Source organism: Anomalospiza imberbis, chromosome Z (genome assembly GCF_031753505.1).
Source record: "Anomalospiza imberbis isolate Cuckoo-Finch-1a 21T00152 chromosome Z, ASM3175350v1, whole genome shotgun sequence".
In the NCBI taxonomy this organism is placed as follows: domain Eukaryota; kingdom Metazoa; phylum Chordata; class Aves; order Passeriformes; family Viduidae; genus Anomalospiza; species Anomalospiza imberbis.
The window spans coordinates 52998301-53024218 of record NC_089721.1 but is presented as its reverse complement, the minus strand read 5'-3'; the positions used below and the strand labels follow the sequence as shown (position 1 = coordinate 53024218).

General features: G+C 38.6%; 1 protein-coding gene across 5 annotated transcripts in view; it reads left to right on the top strand.

Moving 5' to 3' along the window:
- The first annotated feature begins 2948 nt into the window (after positions 1–2948).
- KCNN2 (potassium calcium-activated channel subfamily N member 2) overlaps positions 2949–25918 on the top strand; it is a 68778-nt gene continuing 45808 nt past the window's right edge. Inside the window, exons 1-4 of one of the 5 annotated variants that reach the window (XM_068175961.1) lie at positions 2949–3607; positions 3848–5010; positions 5193–5288; positions 24348–24766. In XM_068175961.1, the coding sequence (XP_068032062.1) occupies positions 3427–3607; positions 3848–5010; positions 5193–5288; positions 24348–24766 (1859 nt within the window). In that variant the 5' untranslated portion in view covers positions 2949–3426. Of the gene's footprint in view, positions 3608–3840; positions 5011–5192; positions 5289–24347; positions 24767–25918 lie in introns of those variants that run through there. The other 4 variants (XM_068175958.1, XM_068175959.1, XM_068175960.1 and 1 more) reach the window with 4 other exon arrangements.

The window sequence follows — 25918 nt, the reverse complement described above, 5'->3', positions numbered from 1 at the left end:
CAAAGCATACATCCTCTTAATATGTAATTGTATTATCTGTATGGAGTCGTAGTATTTTCCCTGTCCCATTAACATGGAACATTATCAAAAGGTTTTTGAAATAAGCATAGTTACAGAGGTGGTATTCCAGTTAGGGTATATAATTACATGACACCAGACATTGCTGGAGTGAAAGTTAGAGGGGTCTGGTGGGTAAAAGCCCTGCCAGATGGTATGGAAAAGGTAATTTACACACATGGTTCATACAGTTAGTTTCCATGCCCATCATCTCAGCAGCTATACTGCAGTCATTTTGTATGGTCTCAAGAGCATTTTTATTGCTGTATAGATAACCTTGAATGATGTAATATTACCCTATATTACCTTGGTGTTACCTCTGTTTTTATTAATGTGACTCTATCTTCACTGAATGACACCCTTCAGTGTAATACTGAGCTCTGCAATGCCTGTTTGTTGAAAAAGGACAAGGCTTTTTCCTTTGCTGCTTTCTTAAAACCTCTAGATGTTGTGGAGAATATGCTTTGAGAATGGAATTTCCTAGGCTTTTTTTTTTTTTTTCTTTTTCCTCTGTTTCGTTTCCTTTTATTTACTGTCTTTCTGTATTTTTGACCTTATTATGAGTGCAGAATTCTCAGTTATTTTAACAGGAGTTTGGCAATAGGAGTAGGGGCAATAGGGTAACAGCCAAAGTAGCTTTTTAATATCTTTTATTGTAGTCTGTAGGTGTTGTATCTCCATTGCATGTTGCTATGTGAGCTTTTCAAATGACCAGCCAATACATGTCACTTCAAATATTTTACAGTGGTTTTTATCTTCCCAAAAATCTAATTTTTCTTGTGTCTGTAGTGTTTCCAGTCATGTTGTTAATACAGTTTAGCTCAATATTGCTCGGCAGTATTTATCTTGTTCTTGCAATTAGCAGGGCTAGGAAAAAAATCTGTTTTTTGAATATCTCCATTAATCATAATAATAAAGTGAGATCTGCAGTAACTGTTTCTCTCTTACTTTATATTAAGGCGTGCATGCACATGCATGTAGACATACTTGTGTAAATTCAACATTTTTGGCACAGCAGATACAGGCCTTATGACAATCAGTAAGAGCTGTTCCACCCAGTATATAATGAAAAGGTAGGAAAAACCCCAAAGCTTTATCCCAAACAGATAATGTTTCTTTCACAGGTGTTTACTGTTACCACATTAGCATGATTGAGCAGTTCTGAGCTGCCACACTAAATAATGTGAGATATGAAAGAATGTAACAATTAATTTTGCATGATTAATAGATTATTTTTTTTGGAAAACAAATACACTTGAAAAGGAACTTCAAAATTGTTTAGCAATGGAAGACAGAACAAATAGCTAATTTCTGTTCTTTCTCATTAATCATGCCACAGAAGAGAAGGTTTATTTAGTACTGAAAATGCAAGCTCTCCACAATTCTTAGTTTATACCTTGAAATTGTTATAAAATATCCCAGACTGCACAATGAGATTAAAGTGAAAACCTGGTTTATCAGTTTTCTAGCATGCTGTGTGATGAGTATGACCTCTTGTGTTAGACATGGGAATATTCATTTTTTTATTCATACAATGAAACAACCAAGAAAGTAGACTAAATATCTAAAAGTTTGTAATAGCACTGTCCTTGCATTTCAACAATAAACAGGACAGCAGAAGCAGAGGTATAACATTTGGGACTTGTGATTTCTGTATATGAATTAGAAAATAAAAGCAATAATTTCCCCACATAGCACAAAGATGTCAGATGTTTTAGTATAACAAGACCTTAAAAAGATTTTTTTTCATTTTCTTCATAATTCTAATATAAGCTTCCATGATCAGAGTAGATGAAGTTGCAGGACAGAGCCTTGGTGACTTCTAAGTAAAACAAGGAGACTTACAAATTTCTTAAAAGGCTTTTCAAGGTTAACTAGGTTGTGAGAATTTATCTCCTGGTAAAATGAAAGCTTAAAAGAAAGTACCTTCAAGCAAAATTAAGGACACAGCATGAACAGAAAAGGAAAGATGAAACCTTGCCTATCTAATTTTAATAGTTGACAAAACATGTATTTTGAAAGCATGTTTCATCAAGACTTTTATTTACAGAATAGCAGAAGCACAGGTTCCCTGTGATTTTAATTTCCAAATATTCCTGAGATTCATGTGTGTTTCAAAACACAGGCAAAATGGGACAAGTAAGACAGAATTACAGCATCGTGTTTTTTCAAAGAAATTGGAATATCTGAAGCTGTGATAAACAGCCTGTTCATTCTTAAGAATAAAAGTACCTTTTATCTTGGCCATTGTTGTTCAGGGAAATTAGTGTAATACTGAGCATCCAGATACACTTCCATGTAACTTATAAACTAAAGTATTTTATCATTCGTGTAATGAAGTGTGTGTGGATTTATATTCAAAACTTTGTTGTAAAACAAATTCTTATTTATCACAAGGCATCATGATTTTGTGTATCATATATATTCCCACTTATGAGTGTTTTTTCAAAATAACATGCTGTGTAAACATAACTAAATTTTGGTCTGTCTCTAAATAATTTATATATATTGTAAGCCATGATATTTACTACATTAGTGAGGGTTGTTTCATTGTGTGGGTGATACGTGTACTTGCTTTAAAAGTTACATCTTGATTAGGAATTAACTTTAAAATTTTATCACAGAGCATATTTTAAAACTGTGTTAATGACACTGCCTCACTGATCTTTCTTACCTACAATTCATCTAAGGGTTTCAAAGGAAATTGAATGTCACAGGAGACACAGAAATTACAAGGATGCAGGCTTTTATCCTAGAAAGACTTGGTGGATTTTGTCTTCAAAATTGCTGAGAAATTAAAGATGTAAGGGAATCTTCCATGCTATCAAATATTGACTGGGGAAAAAAATAAAAATTAAAAAAAAAAAATAAAAAGAGAAGAAACCCCCTCTTACAGTCTTGCCTAGCTGACAGTTGACAGGAATGACACAGATGTAACAAGGTAAATCACTTCTCATTTTCATCATTCTTTCCTTAAATAATCTTTCCTTAAATAAATGCAGAAAGGAGACTTTACCTGGTGCAGACATTGCTCTGCCTAACGGAGCTGCCAGAGCGGATTACTCAGTGGGGGCTTGGGAGGCAAAGGAAGGGGAAAAGGCAAAATGGCAGCAGACAACCAACTTCAGGACTGTGCAGGCAGTGCATGGCAGGGAGCCGGAGGCGGCGGGGAGCTACTCAGTGACACCGGCCCCGTTTCACGGTACAGCTCCTGCCGACTCGGCGGAACAGGTCTCCAGCCCCCGAACCACCCCCGGCTGTCGCTGGCCTCACGCTCCGGCTGCGCCTCTCCCTCCTCCGGCTGAGGGAAGAAGGAGCAGCCGGGAGAAGCCGTGCGGTCCCCCACCCGTCCTTCGTGACAGGCCCGGGATGTGCCGGAGAGGGCTCCCCGCTCCGCGCCGCGGCCGCGGCCCCTTCCAGCTCTCTGCGGCCCGGGGCGGCGGGCGGGGAGTGAGCCCGACGCTGTGTTTTGCAGGGCGGCGGCGGCGGCGGCGCTGCTGGACAGCTCCGGAGCGCGACGCGGCGCCCATGTTCCGGAGACGGCGCAGATGTGAGTAGGGAGCCGGGGAGAGCCGCCGGGGAGAGCCGCGGCGGAGCCCCTCAGCCGACAGGCGGGGGAGATCCCGGGAGGGAGCGCTCCCCGCCCCCGGGAAGCCCCGGGTTTCCGCGGCGCGGGCGGCGCGGGCGGGGGGCGAGGGCAGCCCTCACCTGCGGGGGGCGGGAGGCGGGATCCCCGCGGGCGGGGGCCCCGCGCCCCCCGCTGACGGCGCGGCCGCTCCGCCCCCGCCAGGTGACGTGATGCCCGTTGTTTTGGTGCGCCCGACCAATCGGACGCGGCGGCTGGATTCTACGGGAGCCGGGATGGGCCCGTCGTGGCGGCAGCAGGACGCTCCCCTGCCGACCGTCACGCATTGCGCAGGGTGCACCACCGCCCGGTCCTCCTGCGGCTTTAACGGCCCCGGCATGGACCCGCCGCGCCACTTCCCGGCGGGCTTCGGCCCCGAGCAGCAGCAGCAGCACCAGCAACAGCAGCAGCGCCCGCCGGCGCCGCCGCACTGCCAGCAGCACGGCCAGGACAAGCAGAGCCTCCTCCAGCAGCAGCAGCAGCAGCAGCAGCAGCAGCAGCAGAGCCCGTGCCTCCAGTGCAACAACTGCGCCTACTACGGGGCTGCTGCGGCAGCCGCGGGGGACAACCTGCCCCTGCTGCTCCGCGCCTCCTCGCCGCTTTCGGGCGCCTTTCGGACGCACTCCTCGCCGCTGTCTTCCGCCGCCTCCTCCCGGCACGGCAGCCAGCTGAACGTCAGCGAGTTCACCCCGTCCAGCCATGCTGGCGCGTCCAGACAGCCTCACCAATATTCCCAGTACCACCAGTGCCATAGCCTGCAGCAGCAGCAGCAGGCAGCCAGTCCCAGCAGCAGTGTCAGCAGCAGCAGCACTCACCATCATCATCACCATCACCACCACCATCACCAGCAGCAGCAGCGCCGGGAGAGCAACCCCTTCACCGAAATAGCCATGAGCAGCTGCAGGTACAACGGCGGCGTCATGCGGCCGCTCAGCAACCTGAGCTCGTCCCGCAGGAACCTGCACGATCTGGACTCCGAGTCGCAGCCGCTCCAGGCGCCGCTCGCCAGCCCCGCCGCCGCCGGCTCTGCCCCCGCCGCCGGCAGCCCCGCCGCCCCGGAGATCGTGGTCTCCAAGCCCGAACATAACAACTCCAACAACCTGGCGCTGTACAGCTCCGCCGGCCCCGGCCCCGGCACGGGAAGCTCCAACAACGGCGGGGGCAAGTCCAGCAAGAAGAAGAACCAGAACATCGGCTACAAGCTGGGACACCGACGGGCTCTCTTCGAGAAGCGCAAGCGCCTCAGCGACTACGCGCTCATCTTCGGCATGTTCGGCATCGTCGTCATGGTCATCGAGACCGAACTCTCCTGGGGCGCCTACACCAAGGTACCAGCTCGGGCAGCAACCGCTCCCGCCGCCCGCGGCCCCCGCCCCGTCCCCGTCCCGTGGTGTCCCCGCTGTCCGGTGGCGCGGTGCCGCCGGCCGCCTCCTCGGGCCGGGGTGGTGGTGGGGCGGAGCGGCCCCCGCGCATGGGTTCTCTGAGGAACGGCGGTGTCTCTCTCTTGCAGGAGTCTCTGTATTCCCTCGCTCTGAAATGCCTTATTAGCCTCTCCACGATTATCCTGCTCGGGCTCATCATCGTGTACCATGCAAGAGAAATCCAGGTAATGTTTCCTTCTGTGGGTCAGGGAGCATTGCTGGCTTAGGTGGGGGGTGCGAAGCAGTTTGTCCAGGGGAGATGTGATGGTAAGTACTGGACACATCCTGCCGCTTCAGAAAGCAAACGTGGTCTCTGCAGGCCTGCTGAAGTTGGTGAATGGACCTCAGCCCTGGAAACGGGCACCAAACGTTGGGCAGAGAGCAGCCAGGAAGCTTTGCCTGCTAGGGAATTCTGCCTGCTAGGGAATGTTGTCTGCAGTTGTGCTATAGGATTGCCTAGACTTGAGGCTTTCTAGGTGATGTGCCTGTTGGCTCCTGTAGCAGATGTACAGCAATAGTCTTTTCTTTTTCAATGACTAAATTTAATGCTGTGCATTTTCTCGTGACGGCAATGTTAATGGTCTTCACTGTGCAAGGTATGTAATCCTCAGTGAGGTGTCTGAAATAGGAGTATACTCTAGGAGAGTGTTCAAAAGAAGGAGGGAGATTGATATTTGATGTGTTTTATTTAATGCCGTAGTGTCTAGGAATGTGACCAGAGAAAAGTGTTAGGAAGGATAGGGCTAAAGGGAAGAGGAACATAATGGTCAAACTATAGAATAAATCTCGCAGATACTGTCGCGGCTTCTGTCCAGGTGACTTAGTCCTAATTTCAGTTGCAATTTTTTTGATCAAGAAATTAAAGTGTAGCATTTCAGCTCAACCAGACTGTACAACAGACAGAATTCAAAGTTTTGAAGGGGAGAAAACCTTACTCATAGATATAGTGCTTTTACTTTTTTGCATTAGAGACTCCTTGAGCTGAAGACTGAAATGTCAAGTTTCAAGGGCAATGAAGACTTTTCCACCGGTACCAGTCAGTTAAATTAAAAAAAATAAAATTAAGCATTGTATAGTGCAATTCTTCTTCTGTGCAAATGTATGCATGTAGTTTCACTATGAAATGGTACATAGTCTCCTACTTACAGTAGTGTTTGAAAAGTATTATATCACTGAAGACGTCTTGCCAAATTGAATCCTGTTGTACAGTCTTTGCACATGCAGAACTTTTCCTGGCTCAGAACACAGTTTTTCTGCATTAATGTCAAAGATATAGAAAGCTGTTTAATGATATTGTATTGAATAAACAAGTGTTCTGGAGAGAGAGCAAATTTATGAGAGAGAGCAAACTACATGAGTACTGATGAACATGTTTCTTTATCAGTGTAAAAATAAATAAGTAGCACTCCTGCAGTGTGGGAGCCTTATCTGGTGTATCTTCCCACAAATGTTTCTTCAGGCATGAACAGCAAAGCTTAAAATAAGCCCTCTCTAAATGTTTAAAATATTCTTTGCATTTTTCAGAAACTTTAAGAATTTTATGGAAGATAAATAATTTAATGAAATAGTTGAATGAAAATTAAATAGTTGTAGGTCCGTGCAGGGACCCCAACTTATACTGAGTAGCTACTCCAAGATTCAATTGTTTGTTGGGTTTTTTCAGGTAAAGATTTAAAAATTTTCATTGTCTTAGGAATCAGATCCCTTATGGATCAGAAAAGAAATATTTTTTTAAAATAGTCATTCCATTTTGGTTGTTTTTTTAACTGATTGTTTTAAATAACTTTCTCATATATGCAACTCCATGGCAGGAGTTGTGCAGTCATATGGCTTAATCCCAGTTAATGTAGTTTTCAGTGCTGCCAGACGGAGCACAAGTATACCTGCCTGTAAAACAGCAATACCCCATGTTTCAGAATGAGAGACACCAGAAACTGCAGTAGGCATGACAGTGCCTGGAGGAGCTGCAGCTTCAAGGGGTTCTGTCATTCACATCAAAAATGAAAATAAGTTCTTTGTTTCAAGGAGTTTATTTGAAGGAAAGGATGTAATACTCTCCATAGCTATTAGGTATCTTCTCACTTTTTAATTTAAGCATAGTATGTTTTTCTGCACACACTTGACTTCTAAAAAAATATGATCATAGGAGTGCAGGGCAAAGGCTATGTCAATTTATGGTAATAAAATTTATGTTGCACTAAACACCTCGGGAAAAAGGTATCTTTAAAATCCATTGGCTAAATAGATAATGTACATGATGTTCTCCAGTCAAAAAAAGATACTGTGTAATCCTGATAATGTAGGTTTTTTAAAATAACCTTTAAAGCAGACTGTTTTCTGAAGGCGGACATGTCATTAATTCAAGCAAACGTTCTGCCCTATGCAGAAGAATGAATAAGGTCTGTAGAACAGAGCCCACAAATGGTTGGTTATGTCCTGGAGGACTTTTTGCACCAGCTGTTTGTCTGTCCAGCAACAGAAAAACATTATTTTCTGATTATTATCTGAAACATACTTAAATATTTGTGATAATGTAAATAAGCAGGAATTTATTGAGAGAGGAAATTTGTTCCATAGAGCAGAAGAAGGTGTCTATATTCAGCTTGCAGCTGTGGTGTCTTTCATACTCTAGTGGGAGCAAACCAACCTAAGCATAAGTAGATTTTTCTACAAAGCATGAAGCAAAAAAAAAAGTTGGGAGATAAGGAGCTGACAGCTTAGTAGTTGTTACTGAGTGCAGGATGAATACTGACTCAGAATCTCCTGGGGACCTAGAATGCTGGCAAATGGAAGTCAGCTTTTTCATTATTTTCAGTAGCCTTTGACCTTGATTTATTGATAGGAAGATCAAATAGCATGTTACAAGGATGTCCTTGGGACAGTTCCTAGCAGCACAGCAGGTAGCTTTATTCTTTTCTTGAAGTGATATTGCTTGTATGTTTTGTTTTGGAAAGTCAGCCAGTTAAACCAGTCTCTAGAGTTTGCCTGCCCCAGTCTTGCTGATTATTTTAAGGGAGGGAAGTTTGTAAAGTTTTGCCAAGATTCTTCCCGAGCCGAGAAGTGATACAGCAGCGTCAGACAGCTGAGTTTTCGTCTTCTCCCGCGGTCAGACCGTGGTGGCTGTGCGGTGGGGAGCTGGAGCACTTCGGGTGCTGCTGGGGCGGTGTCGCAGCCGCCTGTTCAGCACCGCAGACAGCTCCGCGCGGGCATCCCGCCGGCGATGGAAGCCGGGCACCTGCGCGACTTCGTCCGCGGCTTCTCAAGAGCTTACACTTAGCTCTGCATCTGGCAGACCAAAGTCTCCAGAAGGGTGCTAACTGCAGTGTTTAGACAAGGCTAACTGTAGGGATGCTGAATAGTCTTTGTGAAATACTGGAATTGTTTAAATGTTTTCTACAAATATGGTGTCAGTGATGGCACTGTGTTAGCCAGACTCCAGGAGCAAAAATGTGATCTGTTATGAATATTAATAAATGTGAGTTAATGTTAAGAATACAGTGAAAGTCCGTTGATAACAGTTGGGTTCAACTGTTAATTCATTGCTTACTTTATAATTTCCAGAAAAGAGGATAAAAATTGTGAGCTAGTTTGCTTCACATCCTTCCCCCTTCTAGAAAAATATCCTAATGAACAAAAGTTACAGAGTTGGAGTTGAGGCTCTTGATAACTCCAAAATGTGTGTTCACCTTTTATTCAATTTTTGTCTTGCCTGTAATGCTGTTAAAAACATTACACTTGGGAGATAATGAAATATGCATTGCTCTCTCTCCAGGTCTGTATGGTTGTTGATTCAGTTCTTCAGAACAAGTGCTTTGTGTTTGAAAGATCAATGGGGAAAATGTAATTTATCATTATCCCAGCCTAGAACAGGTATTTCTCTGTCTGTTACTCCGGCTGAGAATTTGAAGAGGTGAAGGAGGGAAGAGCTAAAAAGACAGCATTACCCAATTATCATAATAATTTTTGATGTATTAATTATCCACTTCATGCATAAACAATTTGTTACTTAATACTATTTTACATAATTAAACCAGAGGCAATATGTAACAAAATTGTATTCTTTAGAACTTACTGTTCCATCCCACATTTCTCTAGTGGAATTTGATCCATAAATATAATAGAATTTAAGAAAGTTTTGAATGGCAGTTTACATGGTAAAGCTGCAGTTTTTCTAATTTTATTTGATAATGGATCTCTCTGTCTATCTCTAGTATGGTTAGAGATAGAAATGCTTTTTAACTATGCACCCCTAGTATTGCATAGTTAAACTAGTACTGATACTTTCTTGTATTGCTAAGAGCAAAGGAATTAAATCAAAAGTCTCTGAGATTGCCATTCAGAGGTCTTTAATGTCTTTTGTTGGGCGTTCCACCACAGCCGAGTATTTCTTGAGAGATGGTGGTCAGCATAAGAATATATCCACTGGAACTGTTCTTTAATGCTGGTCTGCTTAGTGTACCTTCTCTGTAAATAAACATACTACCTGTCCTGAATAATAGTAACCTGAGTATTACTAACCTGTGCTGTCTCAGACAGCATATGGGCTTCTTTTTATTTTCCCTGATACAGAAGCTGTCACTCATGCAGAAACATAACATTTCATGGTATTTGTTAAAGCAAATAGAAATCTTTTGTGTGTGTGTTTGTATCAGCTGAGGTTTCTAACAATTTTTAAAATGTATTGCTAGTTCATACTTTGCTAGAGCACCTGTGGAAAGGCTTGCAAACTCCAAGGTTAAGGTTAAGTTATTGTTTGCATAGCAGAACCTCACAGGGTTTCAGGGAAAAAGCAACGTCAGTCCCAGTGGTCTGAAGTGTTGGGAAAATAACGTGCTACTGACAGATTTGGAGTGGAACATTTTCAGTGGTCATTACTTTTCTATAAAATTACCACAGCTGAGAGCCCAAATGTCTTGCTGAAGAATCAAGAATCTTCTTTTCCCTGTGCCTGAAAACTTGAAAAAATGGAACAACCAGCCTCAGGTAATAGAAAAGAATGGTAATAAATACATTATACCTGTTTATTATGCAAATACATCTCATAATGCATGATGATAATAAACACAGTTTATGGGAGTTTCATTATCTTACTAGAATCAGTGGAAAGTTTTGCAGTAAAAATTGTGCACTTGTGAACAGTTAAGCTCCCTTACAGTTTCTTGTCATAAGAAGTAATGCTTATTCTACAGACCAACTTATTTATTTTTTATTTATCTGTTATTTATTTGTTTCTATCTATGTCACTGTTTTACCTGCAGTGGAGTGGTATGTGTGCATTTCATTGTCTTGCTGGCAATCTTTTGACTTTGTGTGAAGTTTGTCTTTGCTTAGGTGTATTGAAGCATTAGGGATTGCTCACATAGACTGTAAATCTTCAGCTTAAGAAATTAATGAGTTAGACTAAGAGCACAGAGAGCAAGTCTGATGAAAAACTGCTGCAAATCAAGAAATAAATTAGAGTGTTACTTAGCCTGATCTGAGGTCTCTTGAGAATTAGTGATTTTTTTTCTAATTATCCTGATAAATTTTGAGTCAAGCAGCAACAAACTCATTGTGTGGCAGTTGATCAAGGATGCAGTAACTTCATGTGCAGATTCAAAAATTCCCCTTTACCAATTAATATATATTTCACTTCTGTAATGAACAGCAGAAAATAACACAGGAATCCAAGGTCTTTGCCGCTGTTGGAGGAGAGAGAGCATAGAGAACATTTGGAACCAGAGATCAGATTCTGGATTTGTATAAATTGTGTAGCTTAGCTGAAATGAGCAGATACTCTTATCTGCAGTGTTAGAAGCATTCTGCATACCCATCTTAATGTGAAACTATTGTACGTGCCAGATCTTTCAGCTGCGGGACCTTCAGGTTAGGAAATTCTATCAGGTACTTGACTACAGCTCTTTTTTGCTTGACTTTAAATGAAAGTGTGCCAGAACTGACGAGTGTACATAAATGCACTTTTGGTTTTGATTCTGGTTTGTGTGTGATCTACTAAATGTAGTATCTTGGGCTGTGAGTTTGATTTGAGATGTATTTGACGTCTGTTTTGAGTGAAGATCAGAACAGGAATTGCTGCTGTTTAGGACTCTGGGGAATTAAAAGGTTCTCTTTCAATCAGCTGTTTTCACCATTGATGATGAAAGTTGTCACTTTCACTTAGTAGAGGACAAAATATCGCTCTCAGCCTATGAAGCTCCTTTTAAGATGTAAATTACCACTAAGAGAAGAGGCTGTAACTGATCTTGTAACTAGCATTCAGGTAAGCTGGAAATATTGATCACTGTAAGAAATTTAATTTAAAAATTTATAAAGTGTTCAGGAATTTTGTGAGGAAGTTTTCACAGCTTTTTTCTATGGAAAAGAGAAAAGTTGCATATCATAATAACACACTCACATAAATAGAATTGAATTTTTCTCATGCCTTTTTTAAATTTAATAACTTAAATGACATTACATTGAAAAATATGAATGGAAAACTTCTGTTCAATAAAAGTGATATGAAAAATACAGATCAAATCCTTAACACATATTAAGTGCTCTAAATTGAAATGCTCTAAAGATCCAGTTAATTTAGATATTCGCATATATAGATCCCTTAGTGTGATTATTTTTCATAGAGAAATATTACAATGTAGTCTTGATTCAGTTGTGTAAATTGACCTTGTCCCATTGTTTTAATGAAAGCCACATTAAGACATTCCTTCCTGTCTCTCAGATGATCAGAAGAAACTGTCATAAGAACATGCTTTACAGCTTAGAAATAATTATTTTGTAAAAACAGCAGTCAAATATGAACATCTTATATTTTAAACTAGTGTGTCTGAACACAGACTTTTGCAAACAAAAGTCTTTTGTTAATATCATGCATAAATATTTTCATAGTTGCAGAGTATCACACATTTGTGATTCATTGATTCATGTTCACTGATTCATTCACTTCCTCCCATTTGAACAGTCCCTACAATTGTGCCCTTCTTCTGTGTGAAATCAGTTGTTAATAAGCATAGTTTTAAATCGACATTTTATAGAAGGGCATGAGTATTATATATTCCATGAAGGAGTGAGAGAATTGGGTTCTGAAGAGCAATGTCTCTATCTTCCAAGGTGCTTCCTTATCTCTTTCATTTTGTTGGAGACAGCCCGATCTTTTGGAATTAAATTTCTTTTGAGAAAATTCTAAATCTTTTCATGATTGATGGAAGCACTCTTATGTGTTCCCTATAAAGTAAAGCAAAAGGGTAAGCCTCAAATAACTTTATATTTTAAAGTCCTGCTCTTAATCTTTTTAAGAGTTATGTGCTCTGGGTTTGATTTTTTTTTTCCCTACAGAAACAGATTAAATCAAAACCTTGTGTTAAAGTGGCAGCTTCTAAAATTTTATCTATACTAGTATTATAGAGTTATCTTGGTGTGTTCATCTTCAAAACCCCTGCTTGTAAAAGGGTATATTTGAAATTTAAAATAATTGAGAAGTAAATATATGTGGGCTCATATCTACAGATTTTATTTTCACCTGTGTATAAAGAGCTTCGTAACCTTTATCTGTATTCTGTAAAAAATTATGTAACTGTGTGTCTTCCATAAACAGTTATAAATGAAAAGAAGGAAAAGCTTTTCTAACAAGTATTTATATTATAAAAGTATTTAATTGTAAAAAGCAATTACCTGGACAATTCTTCTCATTTTTTTTGTCACATAAAGGATGTTTTTATGAAAGGGACCACTGAGATTAGGAGTTCAAGTGCTGTGGAAAATATCTGGCGATGGCTTCATAGCTAAACTTGAAGCTCAGGCTTGCCTATCTTGTAGTCTTATGCTCAGATCAGTCATTTGTCATGTAAATAAGACATTGTAATTGCCATCCATCTATGCCTATAATTTTCAAGAATTATATGCCTACTTTAGCAGATGTCCCAAAACCTGCAATATGAAATGAATGTGGTGCTCCACAATATGTTCTAATGAGATACTATTCTTTGTGAAGCATTTTATTCCTATTAGAAGTTTATTCCATCTTTCATAGCTCTGCAAGTTCTGTAGCATTACTACAGGTATACACAGTCATTTGCACCTGCCCTATAACTGACCTCTTATGGTCTTTCACTAGAGTAGTGCATTATGAAGCAATGCTTCATTTTCAGTCACTTAGCAAAACAGAAATTCATTCTAATTGGTGAATGGTATTTCTTGTTTTGTGACAGTTGTTAATAGCTGTCAGTAGCTTTTAAGAATACAATCTCTCACAGCCAGAGAATAAGGCACATCTTTAATTAAAAATGAAAATGGCACAGTAACTTTGATTCAGTCTGCACCATTGCATCCACAATATAAATAAATAAATAAATACAAATAAAATCCACATGCTTAAGAAATCTGAATTCAGTTTGGGAACCTAGAGAAAGACTGAATGTCCAGGTGTGACTTGACAGCACAAAATAAATTAGCTCCTACCTAAAGATATTAAAAAAAATATCAGAAATAATGAACCTGAGAATTCACTGATGCCATCTAAATTTAATGACATTTTCATCAAAATTATTCTCACTGTGTTTCTGATACAAGTACTAGTTATCGCTTTTACACCAGTCATGCACAATTGACTTCAGAAGTGGATCTGTATTTGGGAGTATCTAAATTAGGGGGATCTTTAGAGCATTTCAGTTTAGAGCATCCTTATTTTGTGTTAACAATTTGATCCTCAACAGCTTTGTTATCATTAAAATATTTTTTCAGGAGGATTTGAAAACTCTTGAACTGACACTGATTTATGACTAAGCTAAAGTTCTCTTAACCCATTTCGCCTTGGCCATTTCTCTGCAGTAGCAATAAAATTCAGTTTTGACGATGCAGCTACTATAGCCAGATTGTAGTGGGTTCTTTTTTTTTTAAATTCCTTCATAGTTTCCTACCCATGAATTTTTGCTGGGCACTACATAAGAAGTGGACTGCTAGAGCAGAAATTCCTGTCCATCCAAATTCAAGTATAACTGAAAAGGTACCCTATGGCAGCTGCTATGGAATATAATCCATATCTGAAAGGTGTAATGGGTAAAGTAGGTTCACACTAACACCACTCCATTCTTTTGCCCTTATTCAGGATTACGCTTCATGGTAAAAGCCAGTAATTTGCATTCTGTTGTAATTTTTGCAGTATGATAGTTTAGAATAACTTGAACTTCATTTGGTATGATAGACAAGTGCTAGACCTGATGTATTGTCAGTTCAGTTTCAGTATTGTTTTAAGACAGGATGGCACAATGTTTTGAAAAGATACTGATACAAGACTACCCATGGCCAATCTGATTTTCGGATTCATTTTTCAGATAGGAAAATGTTTGGTTCTCTTTATGAGCAGCTGTATATGAATAGACATTTGTCTACCTCCCAGCCACAGAATGGGATGCAATGGAGTCAGATGAGTAATTTAACAGTGTGGCTGTCAGCTGGCAGGCCATTCTTCTCCCCCACCATTTGGCACTGGGAAGGAAAAGAGGTGACAGGGTTTTTTTTTATATACAGCTTGTGATCAGAGATGTCATCTAAACCAAAATTAATAGTCCTTGCATTTCATTGGTGGCTTTTATATGTATCTTGTGGATGGAAACATCCTGTATTAACTGCTGGACACCAGAATTTTTGCTGCTCTAGCATGTCCCATTGAGCAAAGGGCTGTGAAAATAAAGCTTTTTGAAACATTTTGAACAGCAATTTTATTTTTAAACTGTGGATGATAAGGGAGTTGACTGCAATCAGTGCAAACATGTTTGATGTATTTGGTTTTCAGAGATATTAAAAAAGCAAGTTGCTTTGAGAACAGAGCATCTTTTACCTGAGAGCTGTTGTAAACCAGACAGATTTGATGAAGTTGTTACATTCAAATAATTATTGGGCAGCAAAAAGAACTTTGTGTACTAAGAGGTAGGCTGAGAGAATTCTTTTCTCTGAGGAAGCAGGTGCACTCATAATTAGTAGTGATCAAGTAAAATAGTATTTTACCTATTAAGAAATACAAGTAAATGCCTGTAAAGAAACTTGTGCCTATGTTTATTTAACCTGGTGTTGAAAACTGCCCTACATAAAGATATTTTAAGATGATCTTTGAAGCAGTTTGAAGACTTCATCTGCTATATGGTTTAGCCAGAAACCCACTTTAGGCCTTCAGGAGGAAAAGATATCAAGTACATACTTTCTTTATTGCTGCCCCCTCAAAATTTTACTTGCCAGGATATATTACAGAGACATTTGAAAAAGACCAAGTGCCTCTAAACACTTGGAGTTAGCTCATAGCTATGCTTATTAGTATTTTTAAATACGCAAGTACTTTTAACTCCATTCTGCTTTTCCTTCTGCACAATATACTTTCCTTTATTTTAGTAGTCATGCTTGCTTTAGGACAATACTTGGATTTTATATTTCTGTATTTGTAGTTGTTTTTAACATATGCTTGAATGAAATTCTGGTTTAAAATGTATTTCCAAGATAGTAAAAACAGAGAGACTTCATGATTCCTGTGATGCTGATGTGTACTCACCCACTGTCATGTAAATAAAAATGTAATCAGTATTTAAAAAAACCCAGCATTCAAGCTTTCTCACATACCTGAAGTAGTTATGTAATAAGTAAACACTAGAGGAGGAACGGAGAAGACAGATTCTTGTGTATATGATGTATTGGTACCCATCATTTCCTAAAAACAATTTCCTATTTTAGAGTCACTGCTGTGCTCCTTTGGCAGAATGAATGAGTTAGGTCATCATATTTAGCCTCAGATTCAGTGTTTCTTCCTTTAATTCCTGTCTCCTCTGCAAAAATATTGCCAGTTTCTTCAGAAAATATGTCTTTTTTTTAATTGATTCCAATTTTGCTAGTAGTAATGAAGCTGATCACCCCTGAAGAGAGTGAAGCTTCTCTCACAGTGGCAGATGGCAGTTGTTTTGGGAGATGGTGTCTTCTTTGTGCAGTGATCCATAGAACAAATTATTTTTAGTACTGAATAAAGAAAAACAAATCGTAAATGAAGAATTGTAAAATAATTATTTAAAATTAATAACATAAATATATTGAAATGTAGATTTCTTCCCAATGACTTTTGCATCTGCAAGAAGAACGTAGAATTATAATTACTTTATTTCTCAGGTACTCCAAATGGAGAAAAACATCACAAACCACTACGTTTCTTAATAAACATTCTAAGAGTTAGTTCTGCAAAACAGCACAGTTGCTTTGTACAAAGATGTGCTGTGTTCTTCATGTACAAAGTTTTGGAACTGCTGCTCCAGTGCAAAGCTGAAATCATCCCTTACTTTGATATCAATGTTTCCATCCTTGTACTACCAAGTTCATTGTAGTAATTGAAGCAGACCTAAAAGACCAGAAGACATTTTTGAAGAGTTTGGTTTTTTTTGTTTGTTTGTTTTTTTTTTTTCTGTTGTTGTTAGAGATTATTTTATTAGCAAGGTTGTTTGTTCAGTGTGGTAATTTTTTTTAAATTTGTGAAAGTAGACCTAAGCAATCCATTTACTTTGGAACTTTCCCTTTTAAGTGTAATAAAACTGGCACAATTTTTGCGCAGTCTTTTAGCAGGGAGAGTGTGCCAGAGCGGCCAGCCAAAGCACGGGGCAGTGCAGGTTGCCAGCTGATGGAAGCTGAACAAGGTATGGTCTGGCTAGGTTAGGTTACTGGTCGGATTTTAAGGGCTGGTTACATCCAAATAACCTTGCTCAGTCCTTGGAGATGTTACAGACCCCTCAGCTCTTTGTGGCCTCCTCTGGACCTTCTTCAGTAGCTGCTTGTCTCTGTTGTACTGAGTAGCCCAGAACTGGACACAGCACTCCAGGTGTGGTCTCCCTAGGACGAAGTAGAGGGACATACTCCAGTATTTAACCATTTATCACCTCCCTACCCTGCTGGCCACACTCTTCCCAATGTACTCCAGGATGCCACTGGCCCTCCTGGCCACAAGGGCACTGCCAGCTCATGGTCAACTTGTCATCCACAAAGACTTCCAGGTGCTTCTCCACAGAGCTGCTCTCCAGTAGGTCAGCCCCCAACCTGTGCTGGTACTTGGGGTTATTCCTTCTGAGGTGCAACACACCCTACACTTGCCTCATTAAGTTTCCCTAGCCTATCAAGGTCCCACTGAATGGCAGCACAGCCTTCAGGTGTATCAGCCACTCCCCCAGTTTTGTTCCTTCTCTCTTACTGTTCTTGCACTTCAGTGATGTTCAGAGCTTTGATAAATCATGCAGCTTCTGTATCTGCCTGGAGGACATTACTGATTCTCAAAGGCACAAGAGTTTTTGGAAAATTGTGATGCTGGATGGAAGCCTTCTACATGTGGTAACTTAAGGAGCTTGTTTTGGTTGTTTTGTGCAGCACAGGGGGTAGGATCTGAAATGCTGACATAATGAAATAGCTATTAAATTAAGACTATTGTTAAAATGAAGGAATACCTTTCATAGACATGGACAAGTAGAAACTCCTGTTTCAGTCAATTCAATTGAGTCACATAGTGCTTATTCTGCTGAATATCTCAAATGATTATACTCACCTTGAGTGGTGGACTTTTATTTATGGAGCTCTGATTTGTTCAAAGGTTCATAAAAATTGATGTAACTAAATATCTGTTGATTACAGATCTGACGAATTTCAGCTGTGATTGTTCAAGCAAGACTCCAAACAGAATTATACTAGGAAATTCTCTTGTGAAATATCTCTTTAATAATGAAAGTGAAAAAACTCTGGTTTTGTATTAATTTTGTTTACAATCTATTATTAATAGTAAGCTCATTATCTAATTACTTTGATTTTTAATATATTTATGAGCTTTTGATGACTTCTTACCTCAATCCATAATTATGCTTTTCTCAGGAGGTTCTTCTCTGTATCATTGGGAAAGAATCCTGATATCTTGGAATGTCTTCCCTTTTTTTTTTTTTTTGTAGTCCTTGGATTTCTATTCTTAATACTGCATACAAAGTAATGATATTATCAAGAGTGTGTCACCTTCTTTGAGTGACTAGAGCATATGTATGTGTATGGAGAGACCTATATGAAAAGAAATTATGTATGTCCCAGCAATTGCTAGTGCTATAATGGTCTTCTGGCATTGTAGGCTGTTGCGAGGGAGGAGGGGGAGTTAAGCTGTTTCATAGTTTGGGATGAAGAGTACAGCTGAAAATCTGTACAGTGCCATATAAGAATATTGAGGAATGCTTCTGAATATCTTTAGAGAGAAAAGGCTAAAAAGAATACTGTTAGCATGTGAGTTAAACTAGAAGGGAAATATGGGTAGGTGGAATTTAACTTTGTGTGTTCCTGCAGAGTTTAACCCTATGTTATTCATTGATTCTAAATTCCTTTCTTTCTAAAAACTCTCCCTTTTGTTTTAATAATGATCTGAGGGATAGATACGAAAAAAAGACACAGACGAACCTGGTTAAGAGCATTTTTTAACGCACATCTGTTCTTTTGAAATGATTGTGGTTATTTGTGACCTGGCAGAGTAACCAAGATGTACTATTCAGATGCATTTTAATATGAAATTTTTGGTACTGCACCTCTGAAAATATAATTCACAAAGACTATAAATTCTCTGAGCCTCTTTTCCCCATCCCTTCCCAAGATGATTACATTTAAATGCAGTATCTGAGAGAAGTATTTTGGGTATGTTTAGCCATCAGGAATCATTAACATGAAGTTTCCTATACACACATCCTTTATTTATAGCAAAATATTAATCATTGTAAAAAACCAATTTTTCACAGAGATGTAAAATTTAAATATACTACGCAAATTATATTTTTTGGGCTGAAACTAAGTACCAGACTTTTAAAATCTTCTGTTTAAACTGGAATGTTTATAGTTGGGAGGGGAGTATATATGTGCATGCATGTGTACATGTGTAAGTAACAGAGCAGTCTGGCTTCCTCATTTGAATGAACTAAGCACGTTTCATTTGGTAGATAACTAGACCTTGTGGATTAGTTTCTAGTGGCCTACTAGAAAGTTTGTTTTTTATTCTCATATGGAAAACATTCTGGCAAATACGAGATAACCAGTCACTCATGTAATTTTTGAAAAAAAACCGTATTATTTGCCTTCTGTGCTTTGTATGTGCAGAAGGAGTTTGATGCCTCATGACTTTACGTATGTATTAAACCTACTATCTGATAAACCATATGTATTAAACATGTCTGATCTGGGGTATTATACTTAGGATGAGGAGTACAGCAGCTTCCAGGAACTCCTGTAGGCTCTCCAAGGTCAACAGGCATTTGGGTAACTTACAGGCCATTTGATTACATGCCTTCCAATGATGTAAGAAAGTAATTTCCATCTCCTAGTTAGGGGCAACTGTACTAAAGGCTTAAGATGGCGATCTCCTGTCATGACTTGAGAATGGCTTTAAATAATTTTTACTTAATGCTGTGGGAGAGTAAGTTGGCTTTTTGGAGTAGCTAGACAAAAAGAGTATCTTCTTTGTCTACCATAATGTTTTTAATTTTTTGATTGTGTGAATGATATTTTGTGCAATAAACACTATAGAAAAATATTGGTTCAAAATTCTGGTAATTCATCAATCCCGGAGGCTACATTTTGCTACTCTTAGTCATATTCCTATCAGTTCTTTTGTAAGATTTAAGTGACTCCAGTATTTAACAATTTTTAATTTGGGTTCTTAAATTGAACAATTGCAACAATTTGCTTTTAAGTAAAGTTGATTTCCTTTCTCCAAGGAATGCTTTCAGCACTACAGCTGATGCCGCTTTATCACTGTTTATTGCTTCCCTTTTACTCCTGTATTATTGTTATCCCCACAGTATTACAGCAGGGTAGTGATACAGTTCTCAGATTTGTCCTTTTGCCTGTAAAGGCATTTTTAAAACATGACTAGTTTCCTTTTTCTTTGCATTCACTACCATTTTGAAAATTAATTTCTCTCCTTTTGTTTCTCTCATTTAGGGAGTCTCTGATCCAATTTGTCATTGTGTGCAATCTGTCTAGAATGCCTATTTTTTTTCATCTGGTGTTATACGAATGTAACTGTGTAACTCACAAGTGTTATGTAAATATACACATACCTATCTATATAAATATGTCATTTTTATGTTTTTAAAGAGGGGCGTTGATTCTGTGTCTTACAATCACATACAACATGCTAGAAATACATTACATAATTCTAGGTGAAAATAACTTCAGAATTTTTTACACAAAGTGGAGACATAATAAAAGTATATGAGAGTTCTATATTTGAAGAACCTTGCAGGACACTGATGAAGGACTTGCATTAGATTTTAACTCTGAATAATTACAAAAAATTTGAAAACTATGAATAGTAATAACAAATGTGACCTTGACTGAAGTTTGTCCTTCTCTGTGAAGTGCAGTACTCAAATCTACAGGAAGGTTTGATCATTCTCTTATTAAATTCTCTTTTTATTGCTAGATGAGGAGTAGTATCTTGAAATTAATGCATGGTTGTTACAGCCAGATTGTCTGAAATCAGCCAGGAGTGTGCATACTTACCCTTGAATGGTGCTGTTCAGCTGTCCTTCCCCTTCTCCCTTCATTTATGTTCCTCACTTTCTGGAGTGGAAATGTACATAGCTGAGCATACAGGCATGCACAAATACCTCTGTATCTTCCAAATTAGAAGTAAGCTTGCATTAAGTAGATTGCATAATTGCAAGTATATAAAATGTACACATGGAATCCTGTACTACTTTCTGTGCCATTTTATTATGTCTGAACTTAATTGTTATTCACAGCATGTGATTGATGCCTGTTCATGTTCTGCAGTGTTTGATATGCATCATAGTTTGAATTAGGCAAAGAGCTGTAATGAAGTCATCCTCATAAATGCAATTTTGAAATGTTGCATTGTTTTGAAATAGAAAAGTTTTACAGGATCTGTGTCTTTGTGACTTCTGGTGTTTTCTGCCTTTCATGTTTTTACCTCCTAAATCTCATTATAATGACAGCTTAAGATATTATCGCTTTAAAATATTTTTATTAGAATAAATAAATAATGTTTTCTTAGAATACATAATAATGTTTTCTTAGAATAAATTGTCACAGCTAAGGTCATGGGAGGTTGATAAGGACCTTCTGTGTCCATAAGCATAACCCGTTCTACTGAGATCTGCAGAGAAATTTCTCTCTATGTTGCATGTTAAGTTTTCTTCTGCTGACAGGCGACTGTTATGAAGTATGTATTCCATGATGACATCTCAATGTTTTAAAAAAAATTCAGTCATAATATAACATTATCTGCAATAAAAATGGCAAAATCAAATTTTAATGCCCATGTTTAACTCAATGTTTTTCTGTTCTCACCTTTTAAATTGAATCAGTACTTAAGGTATAATTTTTTGTGAATTGCTTTTCTTATAGAATTCTTTTTGAAATCTATGAAAAGTATACATAAAAAGGGAGGAGAAAGACCATTGCTTTTTAAAGCAGATTTTGAAACTTTGTAGCACTGCCACTTTGACATGTATTTTATATGTATCTTACAATTGAAATATTTAAATCCATTGTAAATTTATTCTTTTTTTTTTGTAAACCCACACAGCATTTTTGAGATCTGATATTATCATATTTTTTTCAGTCTTGCTGGTTACTATTAATCTGTATTCTGAGTGTTCTAAGATTTCTTAGAGTGATTTCTTCATGAGTGATTTAACAATTCTAAGATCCAACTTACAGTATTTGCAGGCTAATCACAAGAATCAAATGCACTGGAGCTTTACAGTACTTTGAAATTTTGGCCGTGCATTTTCTAAGTGCAAAATTGCACTGTTTTGGTAAGACAGATATACAGACAGACATCAATTGGCCTTCCAGTATCAATTGACATATCTAGTGTCTGTAGTTTGCAGAGTGACCACAGGTAAAAGAAACAGTATGTGCTCAAGGTGCATACATTGAATTCACAGAGTGTTTCTTTAGCTTAATTCAACAGTATATGACTTTGTCTTCAATCATATTGCAGTGGAGATAAAAACTACCTGTAGATGTGGTGGATTCACCTTGGCCAGCTGTGAGACCCCCACCCAGCTATGCTTTTGTTCTCCCTCTTCAACAGCACAAGGAGAGAAAATAAGAAGAAAAAGTTCAAGAGTTGAAATAAAGATGGGGAGATCCCTTGCCAGTTATTGGCACTGGCAAAATAGGCACAACTTGGGGAATGTTAATTTACTTTATTGACATTTAAAGGCAGATTAAGATGGCAAAAAATAAGCTGCCCCATCCCCCTTTCCTCAGGCTCAACCTGTCTTCAGGCTCAATGTCTTCATTCCCAACTCCTGTATTTTCTCCTCCATGAGTGGTACGGGGGGCATGGGGAATGACAATGTGTCCATGTTGGTTCCCCTCTGCCACTTGTTTCTTTTCACACTTTTTTTACTTTTTTTGTGCTACTGTGTGGGTCCTCTCCATGGTCCGCAGCCCTTCAGAATAAATCTGCTCCAGCATGGGACTTACATAGGCATTAGTTTTTCTTAGGAGAATCTGCTGCTGTGTGAGCTTTCTGCAAGTGAGCGTTTCTTCAACAAATATCCATCTTGCCCTGAAGTGGTTATTTCCACAGGCTTCAGGGAATTGCCTCCTTTATCATGGTCCTTCTTCTCCATGGGTTCCTCTCTGTTCCTGGTGCCTGGAGCACCTCCTCATTCTTCTTTTCTGACCATAGAATTTCTAGTGTTCTTTCTCACATTTTTACTTTTACTACTCACTGCCTGGACCATGTTTTGCCCTTTCTTAACTATGCTTTCACAGGAGCACCACCTGCTTCACTGGTGAACTCAGCTGTGTACTGCAGTGGGTACATTGCAGAGCAGCACTGACCACTTCTTGCTGACATCAGCCCTGCAGCCATCCCCAGAGCCAAAACCTTGTCACCAACACCCGGTGCAATATGGTGGAGAGAAAGAACATAAGGGATGAAAACTAGATCCATAAAGACAGAAATTTATTTTGGTTTGTTGTTTGATCAACTACAATGAAGTTAATTTGTGATTATCGCTTCTCTAAACAGTTTCAATAGAGCACTTTTATGAAAGACAAACTGGAGGTATTGTGAGAAGGATGTAGGGTGGTTTTATGATCAATAAAAAACACAGGGAAATCAAGCTTGTATTTTTATACTTTTGAAAGAAGGAAGTAGGCAAAGAGCAGTGCAGATGAATGGGGTTTTGGTGTGTATATAGGGTTTAGGATGCCAAAAATACCTTTCTTACATTAGGGAAAACATGATGTCCTTTGTCTTCTCACCCATTATTTTTGAATAATCTAATTTTTAAAATTCTGCAAAAGTGTTTTTCCCCTCTTACCTGTGTACTGAACAGCCTTGTTTAGATTCAAACTACAGCTGAAGTGATGGGGAGGTCATCTGTCTGAAATTGTATCTTTTTTGTACATATGGGTTATGTTCCTCTCTAAAAGTCCATTTGCAAGGTCTTGCAAATCTCTGTCTCAGCTAGTGACAAGTACTGCTTGATTAGCTATTTATTTCTTAAATCATCGGGCACATAATTTGCTCAACAGTGTGAAATGTTTTAGCACCTTTGTTCCTGGGTGACAAGTTGAAGGCCTTGATTGTGCAACAACCAACATGTGCATTTAATTTTCAGCTACTGGACATCACCTGGCTACCTGGGATACTCTGATATTTGGTGGATATTTTTTTTCATATTTTCAGCATGAGATTTCTTCTTGAGTCTTTGTGCACTTTCTCATGTAGTTTTGTATCTTACATTGATCATTACTGGTGCCTTGAAGAAAGCTTGGATACTTCTACAGAAGCTATAATATCACCTTGGCTAAAGCTTAACAGGAATCTTAAGAAATATTTTTACTTTGTAATTTAGTTATCTATTCAGAAAACCACTAAATGCTTCTCAGTTTTATGAACTTGGAGTAAACAATTGATTTTGAATGGACAAGGGATCCAGACTTTTTAAAAAATAAAATATTACAATTTTAAAAATACGAGGAATTCTTAGTTAATGTAAATTCAGTTTCATGTGCAGTTTTAAAAATAGTGTATTAATAATTCTTTTTTGTCTTAACCAGAGTTATGTTTCCTTTCATAGTGATGTAATAATGTCACTTCCTGTGATAACTTTTTTTTTTTTTTTTTTAATGGTCTTTGGCAGCATGGAAAACTGTGGTAATTTAAAATGGAATTATAACAGTTTTTAATGATGTACTAAAGTTAACCTTATATTTTATTATTTCAGTTGTTCATGGTGGACAATGGAGCAGATGACTGGAGAATAGCCATGACTTATGAGCGTATTTTCTTTATCTGCTTGGAAATACTGGTGTGTGCTATACATCCCATACCTGGGAATTACACATTCACATGGACAGCCCGGCTCGCCTTTTCTTACGCTCCATCCACAACAACAGCCGATGTGGATATTATTTTATCTATACCAATGTTCTTAAGACTTTATCTTATTGCCAGAGTTATGCTTTTGCATAGCAAACTTTTCACTGATGCCTCATCTAGAAGCATTGGAGCATTAAATAAGATAAACTTCAATACCCGTTTTGTTATGAAGACTCTAATGACAATATGTCCAGGAACTGTACTGTTGGTTTTTAGTATCTCACTATGGATAATTGCTGCATGGACTGTCCGAGCTTGTGAAAGGTAAGGTTGTTTTTCTTGTCCAGTTCATTCTGTTTGTCTTTCTGTTTTTCACTCCTGTTTTGTCTCTTAAATTTTGAATTCAGGAGACCTAAACATTGTTAGAATGGAGCTCCCTAGTCCTTGATAATTTGAGTGTTGGTTGCAGTGTATTCTGTGACAGATATTGTTAGGAGTGATTTGCCTCTTAATCTGAAGGACTTCTGCAAAGAGATCTGCGCCCCACTGTTTACTTGTAGCACTACAATTTCATTTCAGTGTGTTGATATATTTAACACGCTGGACAGAGACCACAAAATGCTTTTAAGAGTAGTTGTTAATATTCTGCATTTATATCAGTTTTCATTTATTTTCTTTGTAAAATAAATGTAGTGAGGATAAGATAGAAAAAATAGCTGGGGAAAATGCTTGGGAGGGATGTGTAATTTGAGTGTTGTTGTGCTGAAAAAACAAATAGAGTGCAAAATGGAGTTGAGTAGTTGGCAAGATCAGTAATGGGGAACAGGCAGAGCACTTATAGTAATATAACTCTTTCTTTCTTTCTTCCAATGAAATTCAGAAGTGCATTTCAGAGTTTGACTTTCAATTTCAGCTAGTTTTTCAACCTCCCTTTACCACAGACTTCAGTGTAGGTGCAGAGTAAATGGATATCAGTGCTGGCAACTTGAAATTGAATTTCTCAAACATGGCTTTAAGAAAAAAAAGAAATGGGCTTCTGATTGGATGGGATTGCTTAGGAATATGAGATAGATTAACTCTAAGAAGACAATTAGAATGATTCTCTAAAAAAGATGTAATGCCTTGGACAGCTCTTAGATCCTGGAATTGATTCCTCCTTCCTTAAGCTGAAAAATCATCAACATATTTAAGGTATTTCTGCTGCTGTTTGTTGACCATTTTGTTTTTCCTTTTCATATCTGTCAATTTTAGAATCAGTTTAGGGGAGTTACTTGTGACAGCTAAATGATTCAAGTCAGCAGTTAAATCAAACACTGTTGTGCATTTTTACGTTAATCCTTGCATTCCTTTTCAAGTTGTTATACGGAAAAATATCTGATCTTATAAAATGACTGTAGGAATCATGTTTTTGTAGTTTTATTGTTAAAATTTCTTTGTATCAATATTGTTTCCTCATATTACAGCTAGACTAATGAC